Here is a 24812-nt window from a genome sequence, read left to right as displayed (position 1 = left end):
AAGTTATTTACTGTATTTGGTAGACTGGCGCCGTTGGCCAAATGAAGGTACAAACGTGCATTTTCAGAGCGTGCAAACCTTCCTTTGTGCCTTTGGGGATGGGAGAGCCCCCTGGAGCAATTTGGGGGTAGGAGATTTTGTTAATTCTGTTTGTTTTAGTACTTTTTAACAACTTGTTTAAGCTGTTACTGCAGCCCAAGGGTCCTTCTAAAAAGAATAAGTGTGTACACTTGAAACTAACACAACATTGTAAATTACCTACACTTCAATTTTTTTTTTAATTTTTAAAAAGGAAAAAATATGTGTGAGCTGTGGGCTGTTACAGCATATAATTGCCATTGGGGCATAGCCTCCCATTTTTAAGTACTTGAGGTGTTTAGTATTTTCTTGCCTGTGGTCCACTGTATTCTTTTTCTACCTTATTTCTTTCTTCAATTCTCCTTGTCCTTTCTGAATGCTTGGAGAGTTACACACCACCACAATTTTAGACATAGCGCAGAAACTCCTATGAAATTATTCAGTCTCATCTGTTTTTTTAATTTGTCTCTGGTTTTACCTTTTACCATATTTGCGGCTACGCCTGTTGATTTGTATAATCTAGTGTGTACTTTATGCAACGGTAGCTAATTTCCCCACCTAGAGTCTTTCCCCATCTCAGGCAAATAACGTTCAAATCCTTTGACCCAAGTCTCTTGCCTCACCCAGCATACTCGAAAATTGACAATGGTACTAGCCTTTCCTATTAAATCTAAACCCAAGATAAAATCAGATCTTCCTTCGGTCTTAAAATGTTTTTACTTTGGTGCCCCCACTTTAAGCAAGCCAGTATGCTTTTTTTAATCCCACTATTCCTGTGTGCTTCCAAGGTCATTTTATATATCCTATGATGTTCCTGCTTCCTTGGCCAATTGCGCCTAGCCAAACGCACACATCAGGTCTCTCTGAGAAATCCTTCCCAAACTTAAGCCCGATCCCATTCAGATAATTTGTTTGTTTTCAAATGAATGTGTATCTTTTTCAGCACCAACTACATCCCTAAGATATGTTTGTTGGCACCGGATCACGGGCTCCCTATACTGGACTCAAGAAAAAAATCAATTATCTAAGCCAGGGGATTCCAGTCAACTGGTTAAGCTTAAGACATGATTAGTTCAAGCTATTGATGGTCACACTCTTGAAAATTTGTCTCTCTTTAAATACCTTTCCCTAGTTCTTGCACATGAGCTCTCATTTATTCCTCCTATAACACCATTTATTTGTGATATATTAATATAACTAATTTGTGCTCAAATAAGTTTGGAAAATAATACTTGCTGTATGTCAGGTGCTTTCAAAAATGTTGAGCAATAACAATAAATGTTTCATATAATATTTACTGCCTTTGATGTGTTCATTTTTCATGTCTTCCCTTTACAGTTTATATTTTAGATTTTTTACTGTTTCTGGGTTTGCATCTGTAGGTTATATTTTCTTTTCAAGTGCATATATTAATGTACCCTCATCATTATTTTATCTGAATTTATGTAATTTTGTTTTATTCCCTCTCCCACAACAATCTTGATTAAAGCCTTTCTGTTTAACCTGAGCTTAAATTTTTAATTTTAAGAGCATGAGATTAAATTATAGGAGGAGTCACAGTATTGTGTCCTTTGACAAGAAACTGTTTCATTCAAAATAATTGTAATTCAGCTTAATTTAAGAAAATATGTTAATAGGCAAAGTTGATATAAGAGTTACCAAAAAAAAGCATGACAATAATATATAAAGATATTGACATTTTTATTATACTAAACACAACATAAACCAAGAAAAGAATGAGTAGTATACAATTTAAAGAACTATTTTTTCTAAGTTATAAGCATAAAAGCTGAAAAAAATTTATCAAATATGTAAGTGAAAAAAAAGAGTTAGTCTTATCATTAACATTTTAAAAGACATTAGGTTTTGTTACTTATTATACCAGTATTTATAAATATATAATTTTATTGACTGGATCCTAGAGTAAAACAGCAAAGTAAATTTAGGGTTTTTTGTCCTTGGTAAAAAGTTTAACACTTAATTCACAACTAGTTGAGTGTTTCTTTCTAACATCAGAATGAATTAAAAATGACATATAACAGTTCACTTAATCTGTATTAACTATATTTAGGTATGTGTATTACAATTTCCTGATCACAGCTTCAACAATACTCTGGCAAAAATGAGAAAAAAACAAAAAGTGATAAAGATATAGTTCTAAATTGTAGTCATCTCAATTTAATTATATGAACTTTTTATGTGTAAATACCCTGTACGATTTACACTCTAAGTAACAAGACTGGTTTACACTATAAATACTATCAAGAAAACATCAAAAGTTTGCATTTTAAGCCTGGTTATCTTACTAATATAAACATTTAAAAATTAAATGGCTCAATTAGTAAAGAAAGAAAGAAATTATGAAACTTTTCACTCTGTTTCCTACCATTTCACAGTAATAGCTTAGAGACACTAAAATTTGCTCTTAATAAGGGACATTTATTTCCTTAGAGAAATGATACAGATTCTCCAGAAGATCCTCATACTACTTATCCAGTAACATTAAAGCATTGGTAATGGCAGATTACTAGCAGGAACACTGGAGTATGCCGAAGTATTAAATACACCAAATGCTTCATATTTCCAGGTAAAAAAATTGAGGAATTTAACGATGTATTTGTCCATATTCATTTGCTTGCAACTTCTCCAAAATGTCATCAAGTGGCTAAGTTGTTAAGGCTAACACCGTATATTTTTAGACATTAGAAAATGCAAACACACTTTCAAACACTTCAATACAAGATTATATATATATATATTTAAGTTCTATTTTGAACAAAAAGAGTGAAATTGTTTTCTCACCAAAAATCTAATCTATCTAAAACTCAGATATTCTGTTCTTTAGCGAGCATGATATAAAGCAGTGGTCTTCAAACATTTTTCGTTCATATGTCCCCTAAAATAATTTTGACAAATAAGTGAATCTTGTGCATATTTAGGTTACATGAAAATTTTCATCATAAGTTTTAGTTGCAAATATGCAATTTCTGCTATATTATAAATATTGATGCTTTAAAACAAAATTTAAATCAGTCTTTTAAATGTATCCCATGTAATATTAATACTGTACTGAATTGTTACTACTGTTGTTCTTCTAAAATAAAATATTTCCTTGAATTTGTATTTCCTTTCTACTTCCTCCACAATTTTATTCTATTTTGAATCTTGGAAATCTGTTCTTTATCACTCTATTATACTTCTCTGATGTAAACTTTATACAAACAACAAGCACATACACATTTATATTGAAATTACCTTTGAATTAATTTTCTTTGACCATAAGGTGCTAAATTTTTTTAATCGTCTCAGTTGAGCTACCATTACAACTATTATGGGGACACAATTGATCCAAACAACGAGTAAGTCACAATTTTGACATAAAATCATTAAAAATAAAAGGTGAATTGTAATTAGAAAGGTATCTCCTAATGGGATGAATTGGGGGAGATGTGTTTATGAAGCTTAATTTAAAAGCTCTCTGGAGAGTTTACCTTTCCAAGATATTCACCTTAGTAAAGTTCAGGGTAAGTAAGAGGTATGCCTTTCTTGTATAAATTTAGGAGAATGGTGACACTGAAGTGAGAGATGGGAAAAGAGAATGCCAACTGACCCCAAGTTGCATTGTAGGCAGATCGATTTAAGGAAGTGAAGGATTTGGAAATTGATTCCTTTAAAATTTTCTGTGTCCCCACATACCCCTGGAAAGTCTCTGCATACCCCTAGGGTATCCCTATCACAGTCTGAATACCATGCCTCTAAGATCCCTAGGAAAGGTGTTGTTAACTTGAACTACGCTAAGAAAAAGTACTTTTCCTGAATTACTCCTTTGGCTAAAAAACTGATTTTGAAAGTTTCTGAGGTAGTACCGTGTTACATTTTGAAATCTGCTTTTTGACCACTTGGCTAGACAAAGCACACAGCTATGTGTCGTCTGAACTATCACACTCCATTAATCAGCTGACTCGTTTTGTACATGTACAAATTCTGAATAAGAAAATCATATTAAGGAATCAGGATAATAGCACTGTCAAATAGAGCACAATTAGGAGCTTATATTGCTATGGAAAAGCACTAGAAAAATAAATAATTACACAGCTCTTACATGTAAATAAGAATGGGTATAACAGTCTTAAAACATTTTAAAAGAACTCAAGTAAAAAAATTAAAGCTGTGTATTACTGTGGCTCATCTTAAAACTTAATAAGGCACTTATCCTGTGCAATGTCCTAAAATGTCAACTCAATTGTAGTACCTAAGCTGGCTTCAAGCAGAAGCAGAAAACCTTCCAGAAAGGATATGCTTGGTGTTCAGTCTCTGCAGATATGAGCTGACCTTATCCTGGAATGCCAGCGTGGCTTCACATGCACAAGCATCTTCTGTGGAGATGAGTCTTCGTGCTTCTGCAATGGCTGAAGACAATGACAATACACAAAATGTTATAGCTAATTAGAAATCATAGCAAATCAGGAAATCTGTGATTCAATACTTCCTTATATATATATATATATATATTTTTTTTTTTTTTTTGCGGTATGCGGGCCTCTCACTGTTGTGGCCTCTCCGCTCCGGAGGCGCAGGCTCAGCGGCCATGGCTCACGGGCCCAGCCGCTCCGCGGCATGTGGGATCCTCCCAGACCGGGGCACGAACCCGTGTCCCCTGCATCAGCAGGCGGACTCTCAACCACTGCGCCACCAGGGAAGCCCAATACTTCCATTTTTAATTCTTACCTAAATGCATTTTCTAGGAGATAAAAGAATATAAGAGCACATGGAAAGAGGAAGTACTGTGGACTTTGTCACCAAAGAAACTGAGTTAGAGATGTTGAGGAAAAGTTTACAATTGTCAAAGCTGGGTGATGGTTATATGAGAGTTCATTCTATTGTTCTCTATACTTTTGTAATTGTCTGAAATTTTCCATGATATAAAGTAAATATTTAAGTTAATGCAGGGAGAAGCCAAGAATGCAGAGATAAGACAATCCCTTGTGATACTGTGTACTCATTACGAAATGAAAATGTTCACTATGGAGAACAGTGTGAGGTTCCTTTAAAAACCAAAAATAGACCTACCATATGATCCTGCAATCCCACTTCTGGGCAAATATCTGGAGAAAACCCTAATCTGAAAAGACACATGCACCCCAATGTTCATAGCAGCACTATTCACAATAGCCAAGACATAGAAACAACCTAAATGTCCATCAACAGATGAATGGATAAAGAAGATGTGGTACATATATACAATGGAATACTATTCAGCCATAAAAAGAATGAAATAATGCCATTTGCAGCAACATGGATGGACCTAGAGATTGTCATACTAAGTAAAGTAAGTCAGACAGAGAAAGACAAATATCATATATCACTTACATGTAGAATCTAAAAAAGTGATACAAATGAACTTATTTACAAAACAGAAATAGACTCACAGACATAGAAAACAGACTTATGGTTACCAAAGGGGATTGGGGGAAGGCGGAAGATAAATTAGGAGTTTGGGATTAAGATATATCCCTACTATATATAAAATAGTTAAACAACAAGGACCTACTGTATAGTACAGGGAACTATGCTCAGTATCTTGTAATAACCTATAATGTAAGAGAATCTGAAAAGTTATATATATATATATATATAATATATATGTATATATTACTGAATCACTTTGCTGTATACGTGACACTAACACAACATTGTAAATTAACTATACTTCAATTTTAAAAAATGAAAATGAGGAAAACAGTCCTCTATTTGTGTGGCCAAAACATTTCAAGGTTTAAAACTAGATAATTCCTGAATTCCTATACAGACTATTATTCTACTGAATGGTTTGAACTGAGAATTCTAGTTCTTACCCATAAATACTTTGGAACTAAAAATTCAGGTTTGTATTGACATTTAAGCAAAGAACGTGGGAGAATGATAATTCTAACTCCAATTGCTTCTGTAATTCAGTGAGGCGGCTATTCCTACTCAATATCATAGCCCCTAAAGTTGCCTAACAGAAATAAGAGTAACTTCCAGATCTGAAGACTGATGAATAATCTTCCAACTGAATAGTAGTACTGCTTGGGGAAAAGAGTAGTCCTTTGCTCTTGCATTTTCTCCCACATTCTATCCGTAAAATGTTATACAAAAATCCGAACGAACTTTTTGGTCAACCCAATACAAAGATAAGATACAGGGCTGGAGGACCATAAATTCACTTGATTAATCTATCTAGCTGTCTAAATCCTATTGAAACTTTTAGGGACAGCCAGCTCAAATCCCCATCTCGATCAGTAAATTAATAGTAAGCCAAAAAGTATCTACTGAATATCAAGTACATGCCCATCATCCCTGTACAGAGTATAAAATTGGTACCTATGATACTTTTCCAGTATATCTTGCCTGATAGCCTATAAGCTCTGTGAGGGTAGGGGCTCAGTGTAATATTCTCATTAAAACACCCCATAGAAAACTGGAAAACTGCGATGTCGCACAATTGAAAGTTGAGAGATGGATCCATTCACACTAGCAGCAAAAAGAATAAAATATTTAGGAATAAATTTAACAAAAGTAGTGCAAGACTTGTACAGTGCAAACCACAAAACATTAATCTGTCTCCAGTTCCTTCCTCGGGACCTAACAGAGTACTAGATATAGAACAGAAGTTCCATGAATACTTGCTGAACAAATAAGTGAATGGCTAAAGAAATGAGGTCAGAGCCTAAGCCGTTATAAACCATTCTGGAATCCTCACCTTCCAGGAGAAGAAAAAATTCCCAAGACTGATTTTTCTGAAGATTAAACACTTAAGACAGGAAGACAGCACCTAGAAATACTCAAATTGTAAAAGCAAGCTGCTCCTTATTAACCCTCACCCTCCCCAAGAAACTGATCCACACTTTACTTCAAATGAAGAAGCATCTGCTGAGTAACTGTCACGTGTTACGGTAGATGCTAAGAGTACAGACAAAATCTACTACCCGTGGTGGTTGGGGTCTATAGGAGCATAAAACCACAAGTCCAAAACTTGCATTTTCTTTCCCAAATCTGCTTCACTCTCAGTCCCCTTAGTAAAGATACCCCATCCTTCCAGCTGCTCAAGTGGAATAGGAAAGCCATCCTACTCCGCCCCCATCCTATCCCCACATCCAGTTTATCACCAAGCCCTGTCCATCCTACCTTCAAAACATGTCTGGAATCAGTCTATTTCTATCACCTTGTCACCATCCTAGCCCAACTGCAATAGCCCCCGAACTGGTTGGTCTTCTTCTGCTCTTCATCCTCTTCAATCCGCTGTTCACACAGCAGCTAGAGTGAGTTTTGTTTTTTTTTTTTTTTTTTTTTTTGCGGTACGCGGGCCTCTCACTGTTGTGGCCCCTCCCGCTGCGGAGCACAGGCTCCGGACGCGCAGGCTCAGCGGCCATGGCTCACGGGCCCAGCCGCTCCGCGGCACGTGGGATCTTCCCAGACCGGGATACGAACCCATGTCCCCTGCATCGGCAGGCGGACTCTCAACCACTGCGCCACCAGGGAAGCCCTAGAGTAACTTTTAAAAATATAAACAGCATGGTGCTGCTCCACTGCTAAAAACCCTCCATGACTTCCCATTTCTCATAGAATTTCCCATGCCCCAGAGCAGCAGCATAGTTTGACCCCGTCTAACTCTCCAAACTGCCTTACCCCACACTTATCCCTGGCTGGTCATGCTTCCGTCAGACGGGTGGCCTTTCACCTCCTCTCCCCACTAAAGCCACCACTCAGGACCTGGCGTTGCTCTCCCTCCTTCCGCCAGCACTCCAGTCTCAACCTACCTCAGAGAGACCCTCCCAACCTGAAATAGGGTCCCCAACCGCCATTCTGTTCTCTTCCATCGCTGCTCTTAATTTATAAATGTGTTATGCACTCGTCTTTTCCCCCTAGACTGTTACCCAAGACCATACTTGTTTTGTTCATGATTGTATACCTAGTGCCTAGAACATAGCAGATGCTATATTTATTGATTGGATGAAGGAATGACTGAAGGAACACACAAGTAACCACAACACAAGGCATCCAGTGCTGAAAAAGAGGACACAGTTCAATGGAAGAATAAGGGGAATGCTGGTAGAGGGGGTAAAAACTGAACTAGTCCTGGAAATTAAACAAACAGACATTATTTTGTAACATTTGATTCACAAAAAGTAATTTATAGGACACTGATGTAAGTTATGATGCATAATAAAGACAAATGCCTCATAATGCATAAAAACGAATGCATGATAAACCCACTGCACAACTTAAGAATTAAAACATAACGAATGCTGTTGCAGAGACGTCATTTAAGAAGTGGAAATATAAATACAATCTAGGAGAAGATATTTGCAACACATAAAAACAACAACGAATTTATATCCAGACATGTGAAGAGTTGTTATGATAAGAAAAATATAAATAACCCAATAGAAAAATAAAGGCATAAATAGATAAGATCTTATTTTCCAGATAAGAGACTGAAGTGACAAATAAATATAAGAAGAGAAGCTTAGCCTCTTTAGTAACCAGGAAGTGGGGAAAAGAAAGACTACAGGGAGATACTTCTTTACATCTACCAGACTGACAAAAGTTTAATCCAACAAAACCAAACGTTGGCGAGGATGTGGTTCTTGGATTTTGACAAGCAGAAGAGGCAAGGGAAGCAGATTACAGTAAAGGATGGAGACAGGTGAGTACAGGGCATGCTCCAGGAATATCAAACAGTCCATGTGGCTGGATCACAGGTCTTGGAGAGAAGGAGTGAATCTGGGGCCAAATGTAGTGACAAAATGAAAAAGAGTGGTTACCAGGGGTAGGGAGAGTGGAATGGGGAGTTTTTGTTTAATGGGTACAGAGCTTTAGTTTGGGATGATAAAAAAAGTTCTGGAGATGGACAGTGGGATAGTTGCACAACAATGTGAATGTACTTAACACCACTGGACTACACTTAAAATGGTTAACATGCTAGATTTTATGTCATGTATATTTTACTGTAATTAAAGAAAAACCTGGACTTAGGGAGAGACTTTAATTAGGAAAAAAAAATGGAATAAGACCATGGAGGGAAGGATGCCTGGTGGAAAGGTAGAATTATTGCATTCTGAAGACATTTGGGAACCACTGGAGAATTCTGACCCAGGAGCAAGACGCAGAAGCGTGCTTCAGACTTGGAGACAGGAAAGCTCACTCCTAAGACTGTCCTAGCACATGAATTAGGCTTAAAGGGACAGTCTTTACCTGAACATGTCTTCTTGTCTTCATTCAAGGTGTAGCCAGTATAACAATCGCAGTGGTAAGACGCGGCCCCGTCATTCACACAGATGTGCTGGCACCCATGAGAGCCCAGTTCACACTGGTTACGAACTGACCAGGAATGGGTCAGGAAAGAGAATATTCACAAATTACAACTGGAAACTAAACACAGACTTCTGGGAGAAAGAAGCTTTGGTTTGGTGCCAACAAGTGCAGCAAATGAATCCTACAGTCGTCAGCAACGCATCTCCCATGTTTCAGAAGGAGAGAGCCTCTTTTCCTGTTCCCTATCCCACACCCCTTTCCTTGTTATCTCTTGCAGCTATCTTGGTGCCTTCTCTTTTTTTGCTATCTGCAGTCCTGGGGCTGCACTGAGTCTTGATTCTATCCAGAACTTATCTCCAGCCTTTCCTGATGACCATGAATACCTCCAACCTCTCCAGCTATACACAGATCATCTTCACCGTCACCAAAAATAAATTATTAGGGACCTACCTGCACATGGAGTTACATTTGATGCTGCACAAAAACTATGTTGACCAAGGGCCTGCCCTTGATGCTTAAAGTGGGACAGAAAACACTGGCCTGCACACACACACGCACACACACACACACACACACACACACGCAGAGAAAAAATAATAACAATGATGATGATGATGATGGTGATGGTGTGTATGACTGGATAGGGAAGTATTTGTGTCTGTCACAAGTAAATACATTACAAGGAACAAGGGCTTCCTGGGATACATAGGTTCTTCCTCGGCCATTGCAGAAGCCAAACTACTTTATTTGTTCTCCTCTAACTCTCCTCTTAAGTGTCATTTTATGCTCACAAACCTTCCATGGCTCACTATTGCCTATAAAACAGCTGTTCATGAAGCGTAAGGCCCTCGGTAATCTATCCATAGTGTCTTTCCAACTTTCACACTGATATTCCCCTTCACTACTACAATTCAGATGTTTCCAGCAAAATGCCTACTAGCAGAACATTTTGTTTTCCCCTCAGCCCAGCTTAGCAGCGACTCTGGCGATAACAAGTGGATATGCCTGCAGCCCCTGGCCTGTGATCTGAGGCTCCACATTTAATTTACAGGCCTTGCCACTGCCCAGCAAGGGGAAGGCAGGCCATTGGAGGGGATCTGACCCAGTTTTAGAATGGCATCCATTATTGCTGTAAAATATATAAATACCAACTTCTCACCATCTCGTCTTTTTCTTCTATCTCCTTTTGCTGTCCTGTGCTTTGCACCATGAGACGTGTAGCTTAGTGTTTGAGAGCATATGTAACCACCAGAGCAAGTGCCTGGGTTCAGATCCTGGCTCTGCTACTCACTAGGCAAGTGACCATAGGCAAGTTACTTTGTCTGTGCCTCAGTTTCCTTGTAAAGTTGCTGTGAGTAAAGTTGCTGTGAGCAGTAAATGTGTGACTGTGCCTAAAATGCCTAGAACCGTGCATGGTACCCAGTAGGCACTGAAGAATGTTGGCAAACCGTTATCTGGAAGTGTTGCCTGGAGTAGTCTGCCTTAACTGAAAATCTCCTTTGATTTCTTTCTTTAATAAAATGGTCCATTTTATGCCATAATATCTGTTAGTTTACATGTAAATGTGTTTTCGTTTCCTTTTCCCAGGTCTTCAGATTAAAGGTCCTGCTTAAAGTACCAAGAGGGATACTTGTAACGGTTTGAGAAGTGCAGCCTTGAGTCCTTTCCATCCAACTGACTTAGTCCCACCCCCTGAACAAACCAGTGCAAGCCACTCGCCTTGCCCTTGCCCTCTCCACTCCTCCATCTAAGCCTTATCCGCCCTCCTGCCGAGGCCCACCTCCAGTCCCAGCCCTCTGTGTCCATCCCAGACCTCCTGCCTCCCAGCCCCTCCCGCCCTTAGTCACTGTCGGTCCCTCTCCCTGGCTAAGAGTCCCTGCTTTCTTAAGGTGCTGTTTCTCCTTGCACCCAGCCTGTACGTAGCTCAGAGGCAGAAGCTGACGCTTCCTTACCTCCCCACAGTGCTTAGCAGAGTCCTGGGAACAAAATAGGTGCTCAGAACTCTTTTATTGATCTCATTTTTTAAAAAAAAGGGGAATTAGTGATATGCCACTTCCTTTAATCTCTCTTGAAAAGGTCACACATTACATCTCAAGGAAGAGGAAAGCATACATAAAATCTAAAAAAATATTGAATATGCCAAAACTAAACACCACCCTGAGAGCTAGGAATTTCTCTTAGGAGTGGTTTTACATTACAAATGCCACTCTGTTCTGCCAGTGAGTTTAAATCAAATTAATGAGGATTAGCAGTTCTGGCACGGGCTTCCTCGCCAAGTTATAAGTCTCACATTCACCCAAGACTGATCATCTAGAAACTGTCAGGGAAGGACTTGCTTCAAACTTACTGGAAGATCTGTGTGGGTCTAATTCAGTCATTTACAAAGCCTCCTTTACTAAAACGATCTGGCTTTAAGATTAACGCTACAGAAAAGTTCCAGGCCAAGTTTTAATTGGAAAAAGATCAGTTCAGCCTATCACACCAAATACTTACTGTCCAGCTGACTTCCTCTAAAGTTTCCTATTTGCTTTACAGAGCTATAAAATTTTCCTGGATTAGGACCGTACATTCAATTAGCTTTTCTTATATCCCCCACTCCCTACCCATTACCCAGTAATTTTCTGAAGTGAGCTATGTTTGGAAAACCTAGTGAGCTCACTGCCTCCTGAGCAATGTTTACCTTGGTCTGAAAAGCATGGTAGAATGTCTGAAGCCCGATTCCTTACATTACCTTTAAGAATCTCTCTCTTGGTGAAATGCAAGTTGGTTTCACTGCAGTAGAAAGAGCCCCGGATGAAAGAATTTACTGAGTGGACCTTACCTGAACACGTTTTTTTATCTTCATTCAGAGTGTAGCCCTCGTAGCATTCACAGTGATGAGACCCAGCTCTGTCATTCACACAAATGTGCTGACAGTCGTGTGTGCCCAAAGCACACTGATCTTGAGCTGCCCAACAAAAGTCCAGAAGAAAAGATGTTAAACGTGGAAAAGTCTTTTATCAGCCATATATAGAAATCTTCTTATTTGCAGCTAGCGATGCAGAGAGGAAAACTTATTAGAAACCACTCAAAGCCATCAGTAATATCTGTTCTCACTAGGAATTAGCTGAGTAAAACAAACTCCTACACACACAATACTTATGCTTCTATTTTTCCCCACCCCTTTTCAGAATCATCTACACTGAGCTCTTTTTTTTTTGCGGTACGCGGGCCTCGCACTGTTGTGGCCTCTTCCGTTGCGGAGCACAGGCTCCGGACGCGCAGGCTCAGCGGCAATGGCTCATGGGCCCAGCCGCTCCGCGGCATGTGGGATCTTCCCAGACCGGGGCACGAACCCGTGTCTCCTGCATCGGGAGGTGGACTCTCAACCACTGCGCCACCAGGGAAGCCCTATACTGAGCTCTTATAATCGAAGTATCTCATGAATACTTTCTAAAGCGTTCCTTTTAGAGTTGTTGTATTTATGCTGAATCAGAGGGATTCTAACAGCTGGGGGACGAATTATACTAGAATCAGAAAGACATAGAATTAGAGTTTGAAGAAACTGTAGCTCGACCCTCTCCTGTAATAAATGAGGAAACTGAGTCCAAAGGAGACCAAATGACTCACAACAGCATCAGAACTCAAGACCCAAATTGCTACTCAATGTATTTTTCTCTGTACTGACATGATATTTTTTAACTTTTTTTTTTTATCTTTGAGCTTTTTGTTTTGAAATCACTTCAGGCTTATGAAAAAGTTTCAAAAATAGTGAAAAAAATCCAGTACTTCACCCCGTTTCCCCAAATGTTAACATCCTATATAAGCACAGTGTAATTACCAAAACCAGGAAACTAATACTGATACAATGCCATTAACTAACCTACAGACCTTATTCAAATTTTGCCAATGGTTCCACCACTAATGTCCTTTTTCTGGTCCAGGATCCAATCCAGGATCACACATTGCATTAAGCTGTCACATCTCCTTAGTTTCCGCCAATCTGGGACATTTCTTTAGTCTGTCTTTGCCTTTCATGACTGTGACACTTTTGAAAATTACTGAAAAATTAGTTTGTAGAATGTCTCTCAATTTGGGTTTGTCTGAGATTTCCTCATGATTCTGAATTTTTAGCAAGAATACCACAGAAGTGCTATTGTGCCCTCAGAACATCATGTCAGGAGATGCATGACGTCACTGTGTGTTATTGCTGGTGATGTTAACTCTGATGTCTTGGCTGAAGTGGTGTCTGCCAGGTTTCTCCACTATGGAATGACTGCTTTTCTTTCTGTAAGTAGTAAGTTCCTTGTGGGCTGTTATTTGATTTTCACATACTAAATTGTCTTTAGATTCTGGAAAGGACTCTTAGGGCTGGGTACAGAGAAGGAAATAACACACTCACACGTGTGGGTCATGAGACACACATGCTGCCATTTGTAACTTTTCTAATAAGAAAGGGGAAAAGCCCAAGATGGCAAGAGAGGAAAAGAGACCGAGCTCCCCGTCGATGTGACCCCCGCCAAACACTGACTAGGGAGATAGGTAAACAGGGAGGCAACAGTAAAGCCTCTGCCCCCACTTACCCGAACACGTTTTCCTGTCTTCATTTAAGGTATAACCTTCATAGCACTCACAATGATAAGAGCCATTTCTGTCGTTCACACAGATGTGTTCACAGCCGTGAGTGTTAAGAGCACACTTATTAATAACTATCAAAAGATGATCAGGACAAATGTCAACACATGGAAAACATGGCAAATAAATAACTACGGGCCACACACACACACACACACACACACACACACACACAGTGCTAATGAAATGGGACAGCTTGGCACGAGAGGAAGCCTGCTGGACTGGGTGGGAACCCACTTCGTCTTGACTCCTTCACTAACAGACCCCATGACATGGGTAGGTAAGTCTTCTCCCTTCTTGTGGAGGTCTCAATTTCATTTTCTATAAAATGAGCAGGTTGAATTAAATGATCTCTAAGTTTTCTTCCTCTCAAAAGCTTTTTTCCAGGATTTAACAAATTGGACCTAATTCCCACTCTTCATCGATTGTACGTGAGTATTCATAGAGCAGATGAGTGAGAACCTCCCTAGATTTTCTTCCACTTCTAGATTCCATGAATCTTCTACGGTCACAGACAGGTAAGAGGAGCTTGTATTTAATGAAATAAAACCCAGGAAAAAAAAAATTCAAAACCTCAAAAGGACAAAGAGTTTTGGCCCCCTTCCTCACTAGCCCTTTTCCCTACTAGCCCTTCTCTCTAAACCTAGTAATAAGTACTGTAATAGGTACTTATACTATTACATTACTTATAGTATTACATACTGTTTTAGGTATTACGTCACTTTTCTCCTCATGTTCCTTTTCAAGAAAAGTCATTGATAACAGTAAATCCCCCACAGGGCAGTTAGGAGAAAAGCATAATGCCAGTCCAAAGCCTGGGGTGAGTGCCCAGATAAGTTTCCATCAGCCACCACCCCTTAAGCAGCCTCACCTGAACACGTCTTCTTATCGGCATTCAAGGAATATCCTTGGCTGCACTCACAGTGGTGCTTGCCTTCCCCGTCACTGACACACACATGCTGGCACTGGTGTGTGCCCAGCGCGCATGGGTCCAGAGCTGTGCAAAGGAAATTTACAACAGTCAGCGTCGACAGGTAAGAAGCATTTCAGATACTTCCTCCTGTGTCAAAACAACATCACTCTCCAGGTTCGTCTCTGATTCTATCTTTAGTTCACTCTAAAAATTGGCTACTTGTTTCCTGCCCCTGGTTTATTATAAATACCACTCTCAGTAATGTTTAAATTGTAACTAATTTAAAATCATAGATCTTGTGGTTGACTTTCTCAAAAAAGAAAGGGAATTTTGAATTTGGAGCTGAAGCCAAACACTTTACATGAATCAGGCAATTCGATATTTTATTCAATGTATCCACCTAGCCAGAAAAAAAGACTTTTGCTTCCCAACAGAAAGAAGGGAACAGTAATGTACTTCCTGAAGTTCTATGAGCTAGTGGTCCCACTGCCACCAGAACCCAGTTTCCAACGGTTCTATAGTTTGTGTCTAAACAGAATTCACACCCAGGCTTTCCTCTAGGCCTGGAACCCACTCACTCTTGGGCAGCAATACATGTTTGAAATTGCAAATGGTGGACGGCAACGTAGGTAACTGCCTTCCGAATATGCGGCATGGGTTCCTAAGCCCAAATGTATACGCATGCGACTCTCATATCTGCCAGCAGAATAAACTTACATGCTATATACAAACCAGTAAAAAGAAAAGGAAGAAAACAACAAAGTAGATTACATTAGCTAAACTGCATCCTCATCTTTTTGCTCCTGGAGCCATTTTTAACCTCAGATTTTTTTCCCCCAGTGACATGTTTTGATAAAAGAATCAATGAATTAAGTCATTTCTGAGAAACCAAGGAGGCCTGTTGCAGGAGGCTGGCACCCCTGTGGCAGGTCACCCAGCCTCCACTATTTTGGCAACAGGACAGGTTAATATTTTCCCAAGAAGGGCCTTCTCATGGAATAATCTTTCCAGCTTGTTGACTACAACAGCTACCTCTCAGTCTTTTTTCCATAGAGAGGATATTTTCCCCCCAGAACAAGCAGATCTTTCGTACCAGAATGAAAAGATGACCACTCACCACTTGTTACTTTATGTCCTTCAAGCCCGACCCCAGGTGCTATCTTTGAGACCCAGCCTTGCCATAGACCAGCATCTTTATGGAAAAGTTCTCACCCACAAACACAGGGGGGTTTTCTGGGAGAAAGAAAGCTATTTTCTTTTGGGAAACCAATGAATGCTGAGTCAGTGCCACCAAAGCCAAGGACAGCTTGTGAAGACCCAGTGTCCTAGGGCAGGAAAGATAAAGGGTCCCTGGCCAGGTCTGGTTGAGATGAGGCCAGACTTTGCTCCAGACCGAGACTTCGTCTCTCATTTCCTGACAAATTGTTGACTGCTGCGTTTCACATTCGTTTATATATAAAGTCTCCTTGAAATTTACAATTGTAATGATTGGTTCACTTGTTTGTCTCACCCCCAGCCGCAGACTGTTGCTTGATGGTAGGGAGGGACTACCTTATCTTTGTATCATCAGTGATCAATAAACACATGTTGAAAAAACAAATGTGAAATAGATTATATAGCAAAAGGTATCTACATTTCAAAATTCACCTGAACTAGAAATTTGTCCACACCTGCTTAGATAATTCCACAGAGGGCTTTGAAAGATTATCTCCAAATGATAAAAAATAAAGCATGACCATAGAAAGAAAGAAACAAAGAAACAAAGGAAGACAGAAATTTTTAAAAGAAAAACAAAAATAAATTTAAAAGTAAAAATTAAAAAGTTTGAGTCCCACAAATTCATAATCCTGGTCAGTGATAAACCCGAGCCTTGAATGGATTCTTATTCATGGGTTTGGCTGATTCGTGCTAAAGATTCTAATTAAATCAGCATGTTTGGATTTAAGCTCCATCCTAAAGGAAGAAAGGAGAAGAACAGTAACAGAACAATTAAAAAATTAAAATAAGAAATACCCTGCTTCTTGCTATCTCACAAGTGAGCTGAAATCCTAACCTTCCTGGTCCCTAAGCCTCTCCCTCCACAGGGAATCATCAGACACCGAGCTGAATCTGAAAACTGGAGTATTCACTAAGTGTACACACTGACTGACAGTTACACTGGGATATAAGCCGGCTGATCTTTCCACAGACAGACACAGTCCCCGTCTTCTGCCCCAAAACAAGCAGAGTTCTGTTAAATCTAGAGATGGAAAAACTAAAGAAAATATCTGGAAAAAATGTGGTGGGCAGAGGGGAGAAGAGAGGTGTCTGGAGATTTTTTTATTTGTGTTTTTTTCTGATCCCATCAGGGAATAGCAGGATCATGTACCCTGGATATTTCCAGAATTTCACATTTCTAATGCAAACACAAAGATTTTTATGAGCAAACCAAGTTATATATAAGGCAGCTCTATATTTCTAAACCAACAAAGTATGTTTAAGTTGCTAAAAAAAAAAAAACAAAACAGGGCTTCCCTGGTGGCGCAGTGGTTGGGAGTCCGCCTGCCGATGCAGGGGACGTGGGTTCGTGCCCCGGTCCGGGAGGATCCCTCATGCCGCAGAGTGGCTGGGCCCGTGAGCCATGGCCGCTGGGCCTGCGCGTCCGAGGCCTGTGCTCCGCGACGGGAGAGGCCCACGTACCGCAAAAAAAAAAAAAAAAAAAAAAAAAAGAAAAAAAAAAGAAATACACACATACGAAAAAGTATTGCTTATATTTAAGTTTTCCATAAATTTCCACCAAAAAAGAATAAATCTCTTTTTTTTGGATACACAATGTCTGACTATATAACATCTTTTCTAGTTGGAAGCAAAGACTTACCACAAAAGGTTTCCTGGAATCTAGAGGAAAGTTTCTCAATGACCCCATAGGTCTCCACATAGAAAACGTGCTCGTCCAGGGGCTCACTGGCCATCATCCTGAGGGACTCCATGTCTGCCCGGTCCACGCCCACGGCGTACAGCTCAATACCGGATGCCTGGGCCCGAGCCGCCACTTCATTCACCTGATCCTGGGGCCGCCCATCTGTCACAATGATGGCCACCTTAGGGATGTTGGAAGCGGGTCCCCGAGCTCCTGCCTCCACTGTGAAAGCTTCGTCCATCGCTGTCTGGATGGCCAGGCCCGACATGGTCCCTGTGGACAAGGGTGTGATCCGCGCCACGGCCTGTTTCAGGGACTGCTTATCCGAGTGGGTCTGGAGATGGAACTCGATCTTCACGGTGCTGGCGTAGTTCACCACTGCCACCCGCGTGTCTGCCGGCCCGATGTCCAGAGTGTCAATTACCCGTGAGACAAAGGTTTTTACTTTGGTGAACTCCAGAGGCCGTACACTACGAGAACTATCAATGATAAACACCAAGTCCAAGGGCATGCTCTTGCAAACACCTGCAAAGAAGGGTGTGAGAAACAGACATGACTAAGCGATGAGCAGACCTAACAGTCAAAAATGGGGCAGTTCTGGGACTTCCTTGACAGTCCAGTGGTTAGGACTCCACGCTTCCACTGCACGGGGCGAGGGTTGATCCCTGGTCTGGGAACTAAGATCCCACATGCCTGTGCTGCCAGGCCAACACAAACAAAAAAAAAAAAAACAAGAAAGAAATGGGGTCAGTTCTCCCACCCAGAGAGCTCTGGCCAGCATCCCTTGATCCCAAATACCCCACTGTCTGCTGTCTTCCCCAAGACCACCCTCCCTTTGGATGTTGAAAGCACTGAGGCTTTCAGGATTCCCTAGTGAGAATTCACATAGAGGTGTGACATTTCCCCAAATATCTCCCCTACAGGCTGGCTGAGTCTTGAAATTTCACTGGGAACCTTATCCTCCTGCTTAAAGTTTTGTTCAAAGGTTCCTCTAGACTCCCAGGAATGAATGGATTCCAGACCTCTCTTGGGCTTCTTGGCCATCAGAGGCAATGGGACAGTGACCCTGAATCGTGTGAAAGGTGAACTCAGGGCACCCTCACTGCACCCTCCCCTGCCTGCCCAGGCCTCAGAGCCCCTTGGGCAATGGCAGAGTGTGAGGTAAGGCACACTGGTGCTCTCGTGCTGGCCTCCTTCTTTTACTCCACTTCCAAGGCGGTGAAAACTGCTCCAGAGTAGCCCTAAATTCTCCCTCCATCTGGTCATTCACTCACGTTTAGTGAACTGTGAGGTCCAACTAGCCCTGAGTTACAGTTTGAAAGTGGAAAGAAGGATGATAACAACTTAATCTGGTCCCTGTTGACTTCCATCTTTGTCAGCATGTCTTGTTTTAAGAAGCAGAGATTTTGACCTAGTATCTGTCCTACTGCCCCCACCAAAGTGTCTTAGTCACCTCTCTTTCATTTTTTCATTCACCAAATATATATTTTTGAGAGCCTACCATGTATTAAGCCATGGGGCTACAAAAGCAAATAAGCCAGATTCCCTGCCCTCAAGAAACTTGCATCGTTCCCACACAAAAGTACCTGGCACATTGCAGCAACACAATACATTTTTGTTTTCAGCACATCCTTCTTATCCTTTTTTCCTCTAATCTCGTTCTATACTCCTCCCTCTCCTAGCCACCCAAATCAAATCCAAAAGACAGGACTAGCTAAGAAAGAAGCCATTCCTCTTCTTTCAACACACACACACACACACACACACACACGCACATGCACACACACACCAAGCCCTGAATGGAAATGAGATCCTTGGGCATGAAGTGTCATTCAGGGTTCTTTTCTTTTCTAATAGGGGGCTGGAAATTGATGCAACTCTAAGAAGGCAATTTACTCAGTGTGTAGGGGGAAAAGGTGTAGGTATTTATTCATTCAAAATAAATTCCTAGGCTAAGCAGTTGATGACAGAAAAAGCCCAGTCTGGAGCAGGAATTATGCCTCTGTATAGTTTTCTTTCAAAAACTGAAAAGTATCCTCTTGGTTTTAGCCTGATTCCTAGAGGTATTAACTAAAACAATAAATAATATCCTACTTTCAATAACACTGAGGGATCACAGGATTCCAACACAACAACCCTGTGAAGTTAGAGATGCAGAGGTTGTTTTTATACCCATTTTACAGGCGAGAAAACTGAGTCTCAGGAAGCTGTAAGACCTAGAAAGTGGTAGAAAATAGCGGTAGATTGCACTCCAGGTTTCCTGACTCCCAGCCCAAAGGGACCTTTCATTTCATGGTTGCCTCTCTCTGAAGGAACATTTTCTACTACCAAAATTAACATTACCTCATGTACCTAGTAAACATCCTGCTTGGTGACTTTGAGCCACCAGCCTGAAATATGCTGTGCATCGTGTATTTAGCTAGGTCAAAAGGAATTAATTCTTTAAAAAAAAAAAACCCTCCAGAATTTCATTTCGTCTCTAATTACCATGCATCGAAAGCAAAGAAGAAGAAAATCCTTCCAGGAGTTGGATCTGGATGTTTTTGCATAATTTGAGTAAAGGGAAAACTACATGTGATACAAACCCATATCTGACAATGCTGTCACTAACACCCAAGTGGTGTCCTTACTAATAGCGAGGCTATGTTCTTGTAAGTAAACATGCAGGATTCCTTGCTTCTTCACTTAATTTTTCACATGGAATCATCTATGGGAGGTCACAGGGGTGTGGTGGGCAGGAATAATGCCCCCCAAAGACGTCCATGTCCTAATCCCCAGAACCTGTAATTATGTTAATTTACATGGTAAAGGAGACTTTGCATGTGTGATTAAGTTAAAGGCTTGAGATTGAGGATGTTGTCCTGGATTATTCTGGTGGGTCCAATGTAATTACAACAGCTCCCAGAGTGGAAGAGAGAGGCAGAAGAGGAGATCTGAGAGATGACATGTGAGGACTCATCCTGCCTTTGGCGGCTTTGAAAATGGAGGGAAAAGGCCACGAGCCAAGGAATGAGGGCGGCCTCTACAAGCTGAAAAAGGCAAAGAAACGGATTCTCCTCTAAGGTCTTTCCAAAAGGAACATGTCCCTGCTGACACCTTAATTTTAGTCCAGTGAGACTAGTGTCAGACTTCTGAGCCACAGAACTCTTAGATAATAAATGTGTGTTGTTTTAAGCCACTAAGTTCATGGTTATTTATTACAGCAGGAATAGAAAATACAGGGGGCTTGACTCAGATGGCAGGACATTCTGTGAGCATCTGCTTACTTCCTGATTCAGACCCCCTCATCATTAATTGTTTTTGAATCTCACTCCCCTTTACTAGATAACAGCACTTTGATTCTCAGAAACCAAGAAAATGAGAATCTGAATTTCCTAAAATGTTTCCTTACTCACAATAATTGTCCATTTCTGATAGCTCTGCTAGAAATAAAAGCCCATAGCAAAGCTTAGCAGTTTCTGGGTGCAAAAAGAAGTGAATTTGAAAAAGGGTGGAATGTTGTGTTTATTAAAGAATTATCATTCAATATTGGTTTGGGTTTCAGGTAATAAAGGACCAGTACTGCATAGGAGGAACATTGACCACCCCACGCAGAATCCCTCCTCTCCCTCCCAGATGCTTCCCCAAGGGAGGTGGATCAGGACAAGAGGTAAAATTAACTTCTGGGAGAAAGTCTTCTCCCCTACCCCCATTCCTGGCCTGGAGCAACCAACTGGTTACTAACTGAATTGAACGGTAGTGAACCCTGGCACTCCCTGTCTCAATGACAATGCTCTCGCCATATCAAATCCAGCCCACTGGAGCTGATGCAGGAAAGAATCCTTTGTGCTCTTCCTCAACATTATCCAGAAAGGTGCAGGAGGGGTAGACAACACAAATCAACCTGGGCCATGAAGCATCACTGGCCAGATGAGACTGGACATCCAGAAAATGGTTTGATGTAGCCTCTCTTTAAAGCAGGACTTTAACAAGTCTGATGCTGGACTTTTTGGTAATGAAGATAAAATCTTATGTAAACCATATTGAGAGCTTGGTAGCTTGAAGCAGTGGAAAGTTCCATGCTTGGGTTATCTGAGCCCTGAGTTTTATTCTGGGCTCTGACACTGATTTGCTGGGTCTCTTGACGAGCCTCAGTTTCCCTATATGTGCTGTCAGGGGCTGTGTCAGATGATCTTCCCTCTCTGCTGCTCTAGGATTTTTGCTCAACCAGAGAACTAAAAGCAGAATCTCAGGAAAGGTTTACTGAGCTGAACCAGAGGTGGGTCTAGGACAGAGAGCTGAGAGGCGCCTGGTGTTCCCACGACTGCCCCATCCTCCCTGCCCAAATCTCAGGGGGCAGTTGCTGGAGTTTGACCTTCAGGAGACCCAAAGTCTAGCCCTGACTATGAGTGACCTTGGGCATCTCTCTCTTCCCTTCTCTGGACCTCAGTATCCCCACAAGATTCATCGGGGAGGGGATCTTTCTCCTGCACCACAGTCTGGCTCCGGCTGGGATGGAGGGAATACCTGGTGGATGACGGAGGCTCTTCCTCCTCATTCAACGCCTGATGCCCCTGCCCACCCAACATCCCGCCCGGCCCCGGCCGGGGATCTCCCTCCTTCCTGGAGGGTGTCCCTCCCTGAGGGCCTCTCAGGTCCCTCTCGGCCTGGGGTCCCTCTCCCGTCCCCGCCCAGGCCGTGTACCTGCGCCGCGGGCCCCGCCGTGCTGGCCGGCCCCAGAATAGGGCGTGCCGGTGGGGGCGGCCGGAGCGGGACGGCGTCCGGGGCTGCCCCCTGGGCCGCGGGTCCCCAGCCTCAGGAAGCCGGGGCGGTCCAGGGGGCCGGGGACGGCGGGGGGTGGCAGCAGCAGCAGCTGCCAGAGCAGCAGAAGCAGTCCCGGCAGATGTCGCAGCATCGTGGGCTTGGCGCTGCTGCCCGTGTCCGTCGGGGGTCGTCGCTCCCTCGCTGGCTGGGTCAGTCGTGGACCCGTGCGCCGCTCCCGGGCGGCCAATTTAAAGGTCCCGCGGCCGTGGGCCCCGCCCCGCAGCCTTCGGTCCCGCCCCTCGGCCGTAGGCCCCGCCCAGCGAACCCGTCCGGGGCCGCGCGCCGCCTGCTCAGTGCATTCCCGCGGCTGGCGTGGAATGTCTGGGGCCTCTCGGCCGGCGGCGCGGTGCCCGACTCCGGCCCGCCGCCGCCGCCGCCCCTCCCGCCCCTGCCCTGCGCCGGCCCGGTCTCGTCTGGGTGGTCTCGGCCCGGTGCCTCCCGGCCGGGCTCTGCCTCCCTCCAAACTTCTGCCTCGCTGTACACCCGGGGCCTGGTCGACCCCACTCGTCTGGCCAGGGCCCCAGGCTCCCGGTTCAGGAGGCCCGAGCTCTGCCGTCCAGCTCCGTTCAGGTTTGCCTGCCTCAAGGTTTCACCTCCATCCTCACACCACATTCCTTTCCCCTACCAAGTAACCCAGGTTTTTCTGTGGGCTCTCTGTAAAAAAAATTAAAACTAAAAAAGGCTCATAGATTCTACCAGCATGAATAGACATGCTTTCATCGCAGCTTCAAAAATCCATAAACATTTGAACTTACATTACCAGGACTAGAAAGTCAAACATACATTCCCCAGAGAGCCCCCTGTGAGCTGGAAGGACAGCCTGTACCACAGGCTTCGAAGGCTCTCCCTTTATCCCACTTCCTCCCCAGAAGAGTGATGGTGGCAGCACAGGACTGGAGGCTGCCCAGGGGACCCTCCAGGAACTCACAGTCTCCTGGCAGAGAAAGATGCATAAATGATGTACCTGTCTAAGGGAACAAAACACACTGAATTCAAGGAGAGACTGGCTCTGCCTGAGGAAACCAGTAAGGCTTCTGAAGTAGCTTTTAAAAGCTACACTCCACACAGTAACCTTAAAATCACTTCTCTTCTTAAACCTTGCAACTTCACTTCCAGTAAAATCCGAGCTCCTTTTCATGGCCACCTCGTCTACTGAACTGACCACATCTGGAACTGTACTCTGCTCTCCATGCGTCAACCACACTACCCTTCCCTCTGTCCTGGAGGACACCAAGCTTGTTCCTACCTTGTGGCCTTGGCACCTGGTTGTCCCACTTCCCATCTGCCATCTTCTCCCCCCACCCTAACACACCCGTCTCCCTCTCATCACCTCAGAGCAGTGGTCCACCCTAACACACCCGTCTCCCTCTCATCACCTCAGAGCAGTGGTTCTCAAACAATTTCTCATCTCATCAAACCTCACAGAATCTACACACTCCATCAGTATCCATGGGAGCAGCTTATTAGGACATTGAGAGTCATAAGGAGGGAAAACATCTCTCAGCTCCCAGTGAGAATTCACCAATTTCAAAGAATCTTAGAAGAAGCTAGAATGTTATCATAATGGGAAAGGGACACTAAGAAGATTGAAAGAAGTTATGCCAAGGTGAGAAGGGCTTGCCAAACACAATGTCTGCCAGCTCTATGGACATATGTCATTTGTCAGTCATCATACTCTTTGGATGATTCTCAAAGCCTTTGAACACTCTTACTAAACTTGAGGATTCCAACTTTATGAGTCAGCACCTCCCCAAGTAGAATCCAGCAACTTGCTTCCCAGCATCTCTTGCAGCTATATATGCAAGGGACCCAGACTTCACTGACCAGATGAGCTCAGCCATTCTGTTTCAGCAGCTAGTGGTGAAAAGAAGCAAGCACTCTGTAGACTTCACTCTGACAAGGGTGGGGAGACAGCTAGCTTTCAAAGCAGCCATGGAGAGGGTAGAGCTGGATTAAGTGCCTGGGGAAAGCAGGGTGAGCTCTGTTGTCTGTGCCCAGCAGCAGTAGCTTTAGATGTCCCCTAGAACTGACCTGCAATATCATCTCGGAGTGTTTCATGACTGTGTGATCATGATTCTATTAAGTCTTTGAGAATAAGCAGAAAATGTGGGAATTAAGTTTAAACTTTATGTTCTAATGTCTGTGCAGTTTTTAATGCCAGCTTCCTTGCTACATGAGAGTTGGTTGAAGGCCATGTTGGCTGCTCTG

General features: G+C 42.5%; 1 protein-coding gene and 1 long non-coding RNA gene across 2 annotated transcripts in view; one reads left to right on the top strand and one right to left on the bottom strand.

Annotated features, from left to right (window-relative positions):
* Positions 1 to 17625, top strand: part of LOC125960770 (uncharacterized) — a 483380-nt gene extending 465755 nt beyond the window's left edge. Inside the window, exon 2 of the long non-coding RNA XR_007470779.1 lies at positions 17549 to 17625. This is a non-coding gene — a long non-coding RNA (uncharacterized LOC125960770). The remainder of the gene's footprint in view (positions 1 to 17548) is intronic.
* MATN3 (matrilin 3) lies at positions 1902 to 22746 on the bottom strand. The gene is made up of 8 exons (XM_004274927.3): positions 22485 to 22746; positions 17760 to 18326; positions 14861 to 14986; positions 13938 to 14063; positions 12197 to 12322; positions 9316 to 9441; positions 4377 to 4487; positions 1902 to 2739 (listed from the first exon to the last, which is right to left on the bottom strand). The coding sequence occupies exons 1-8, from the start codon at positions 22693 to 22695 to the stop codon at positions 2684 to 2686; spliced, it is 1449 nt and encodes a 482-aa protein (XP_004274975.1). The 5' UTR covers positions 22696 to 22746; the 3' UTR covers positions 1902 to 2683.
* Between the last annotated feature and the right edge of the window lie 2066 nt (positions 22747 to 24812).

The sequence above is a fragment of the Orcinus orca genome, chromosome 13 (genome assembly GCF_937001465.1).
Source record: "Orcinus orca chromosome 13, mOrcOrc1.1, whole genome shotgun sequence".
Lineage (NCBI taxonomy): Eukaryota > Metazoa > Chordata > Mammalia > Artiodactyla > Delphinidae > Orcinus > Orcinus orca.
This window is presented reverse-complemented; position numbering and strand designations above follow the sequence as displayed.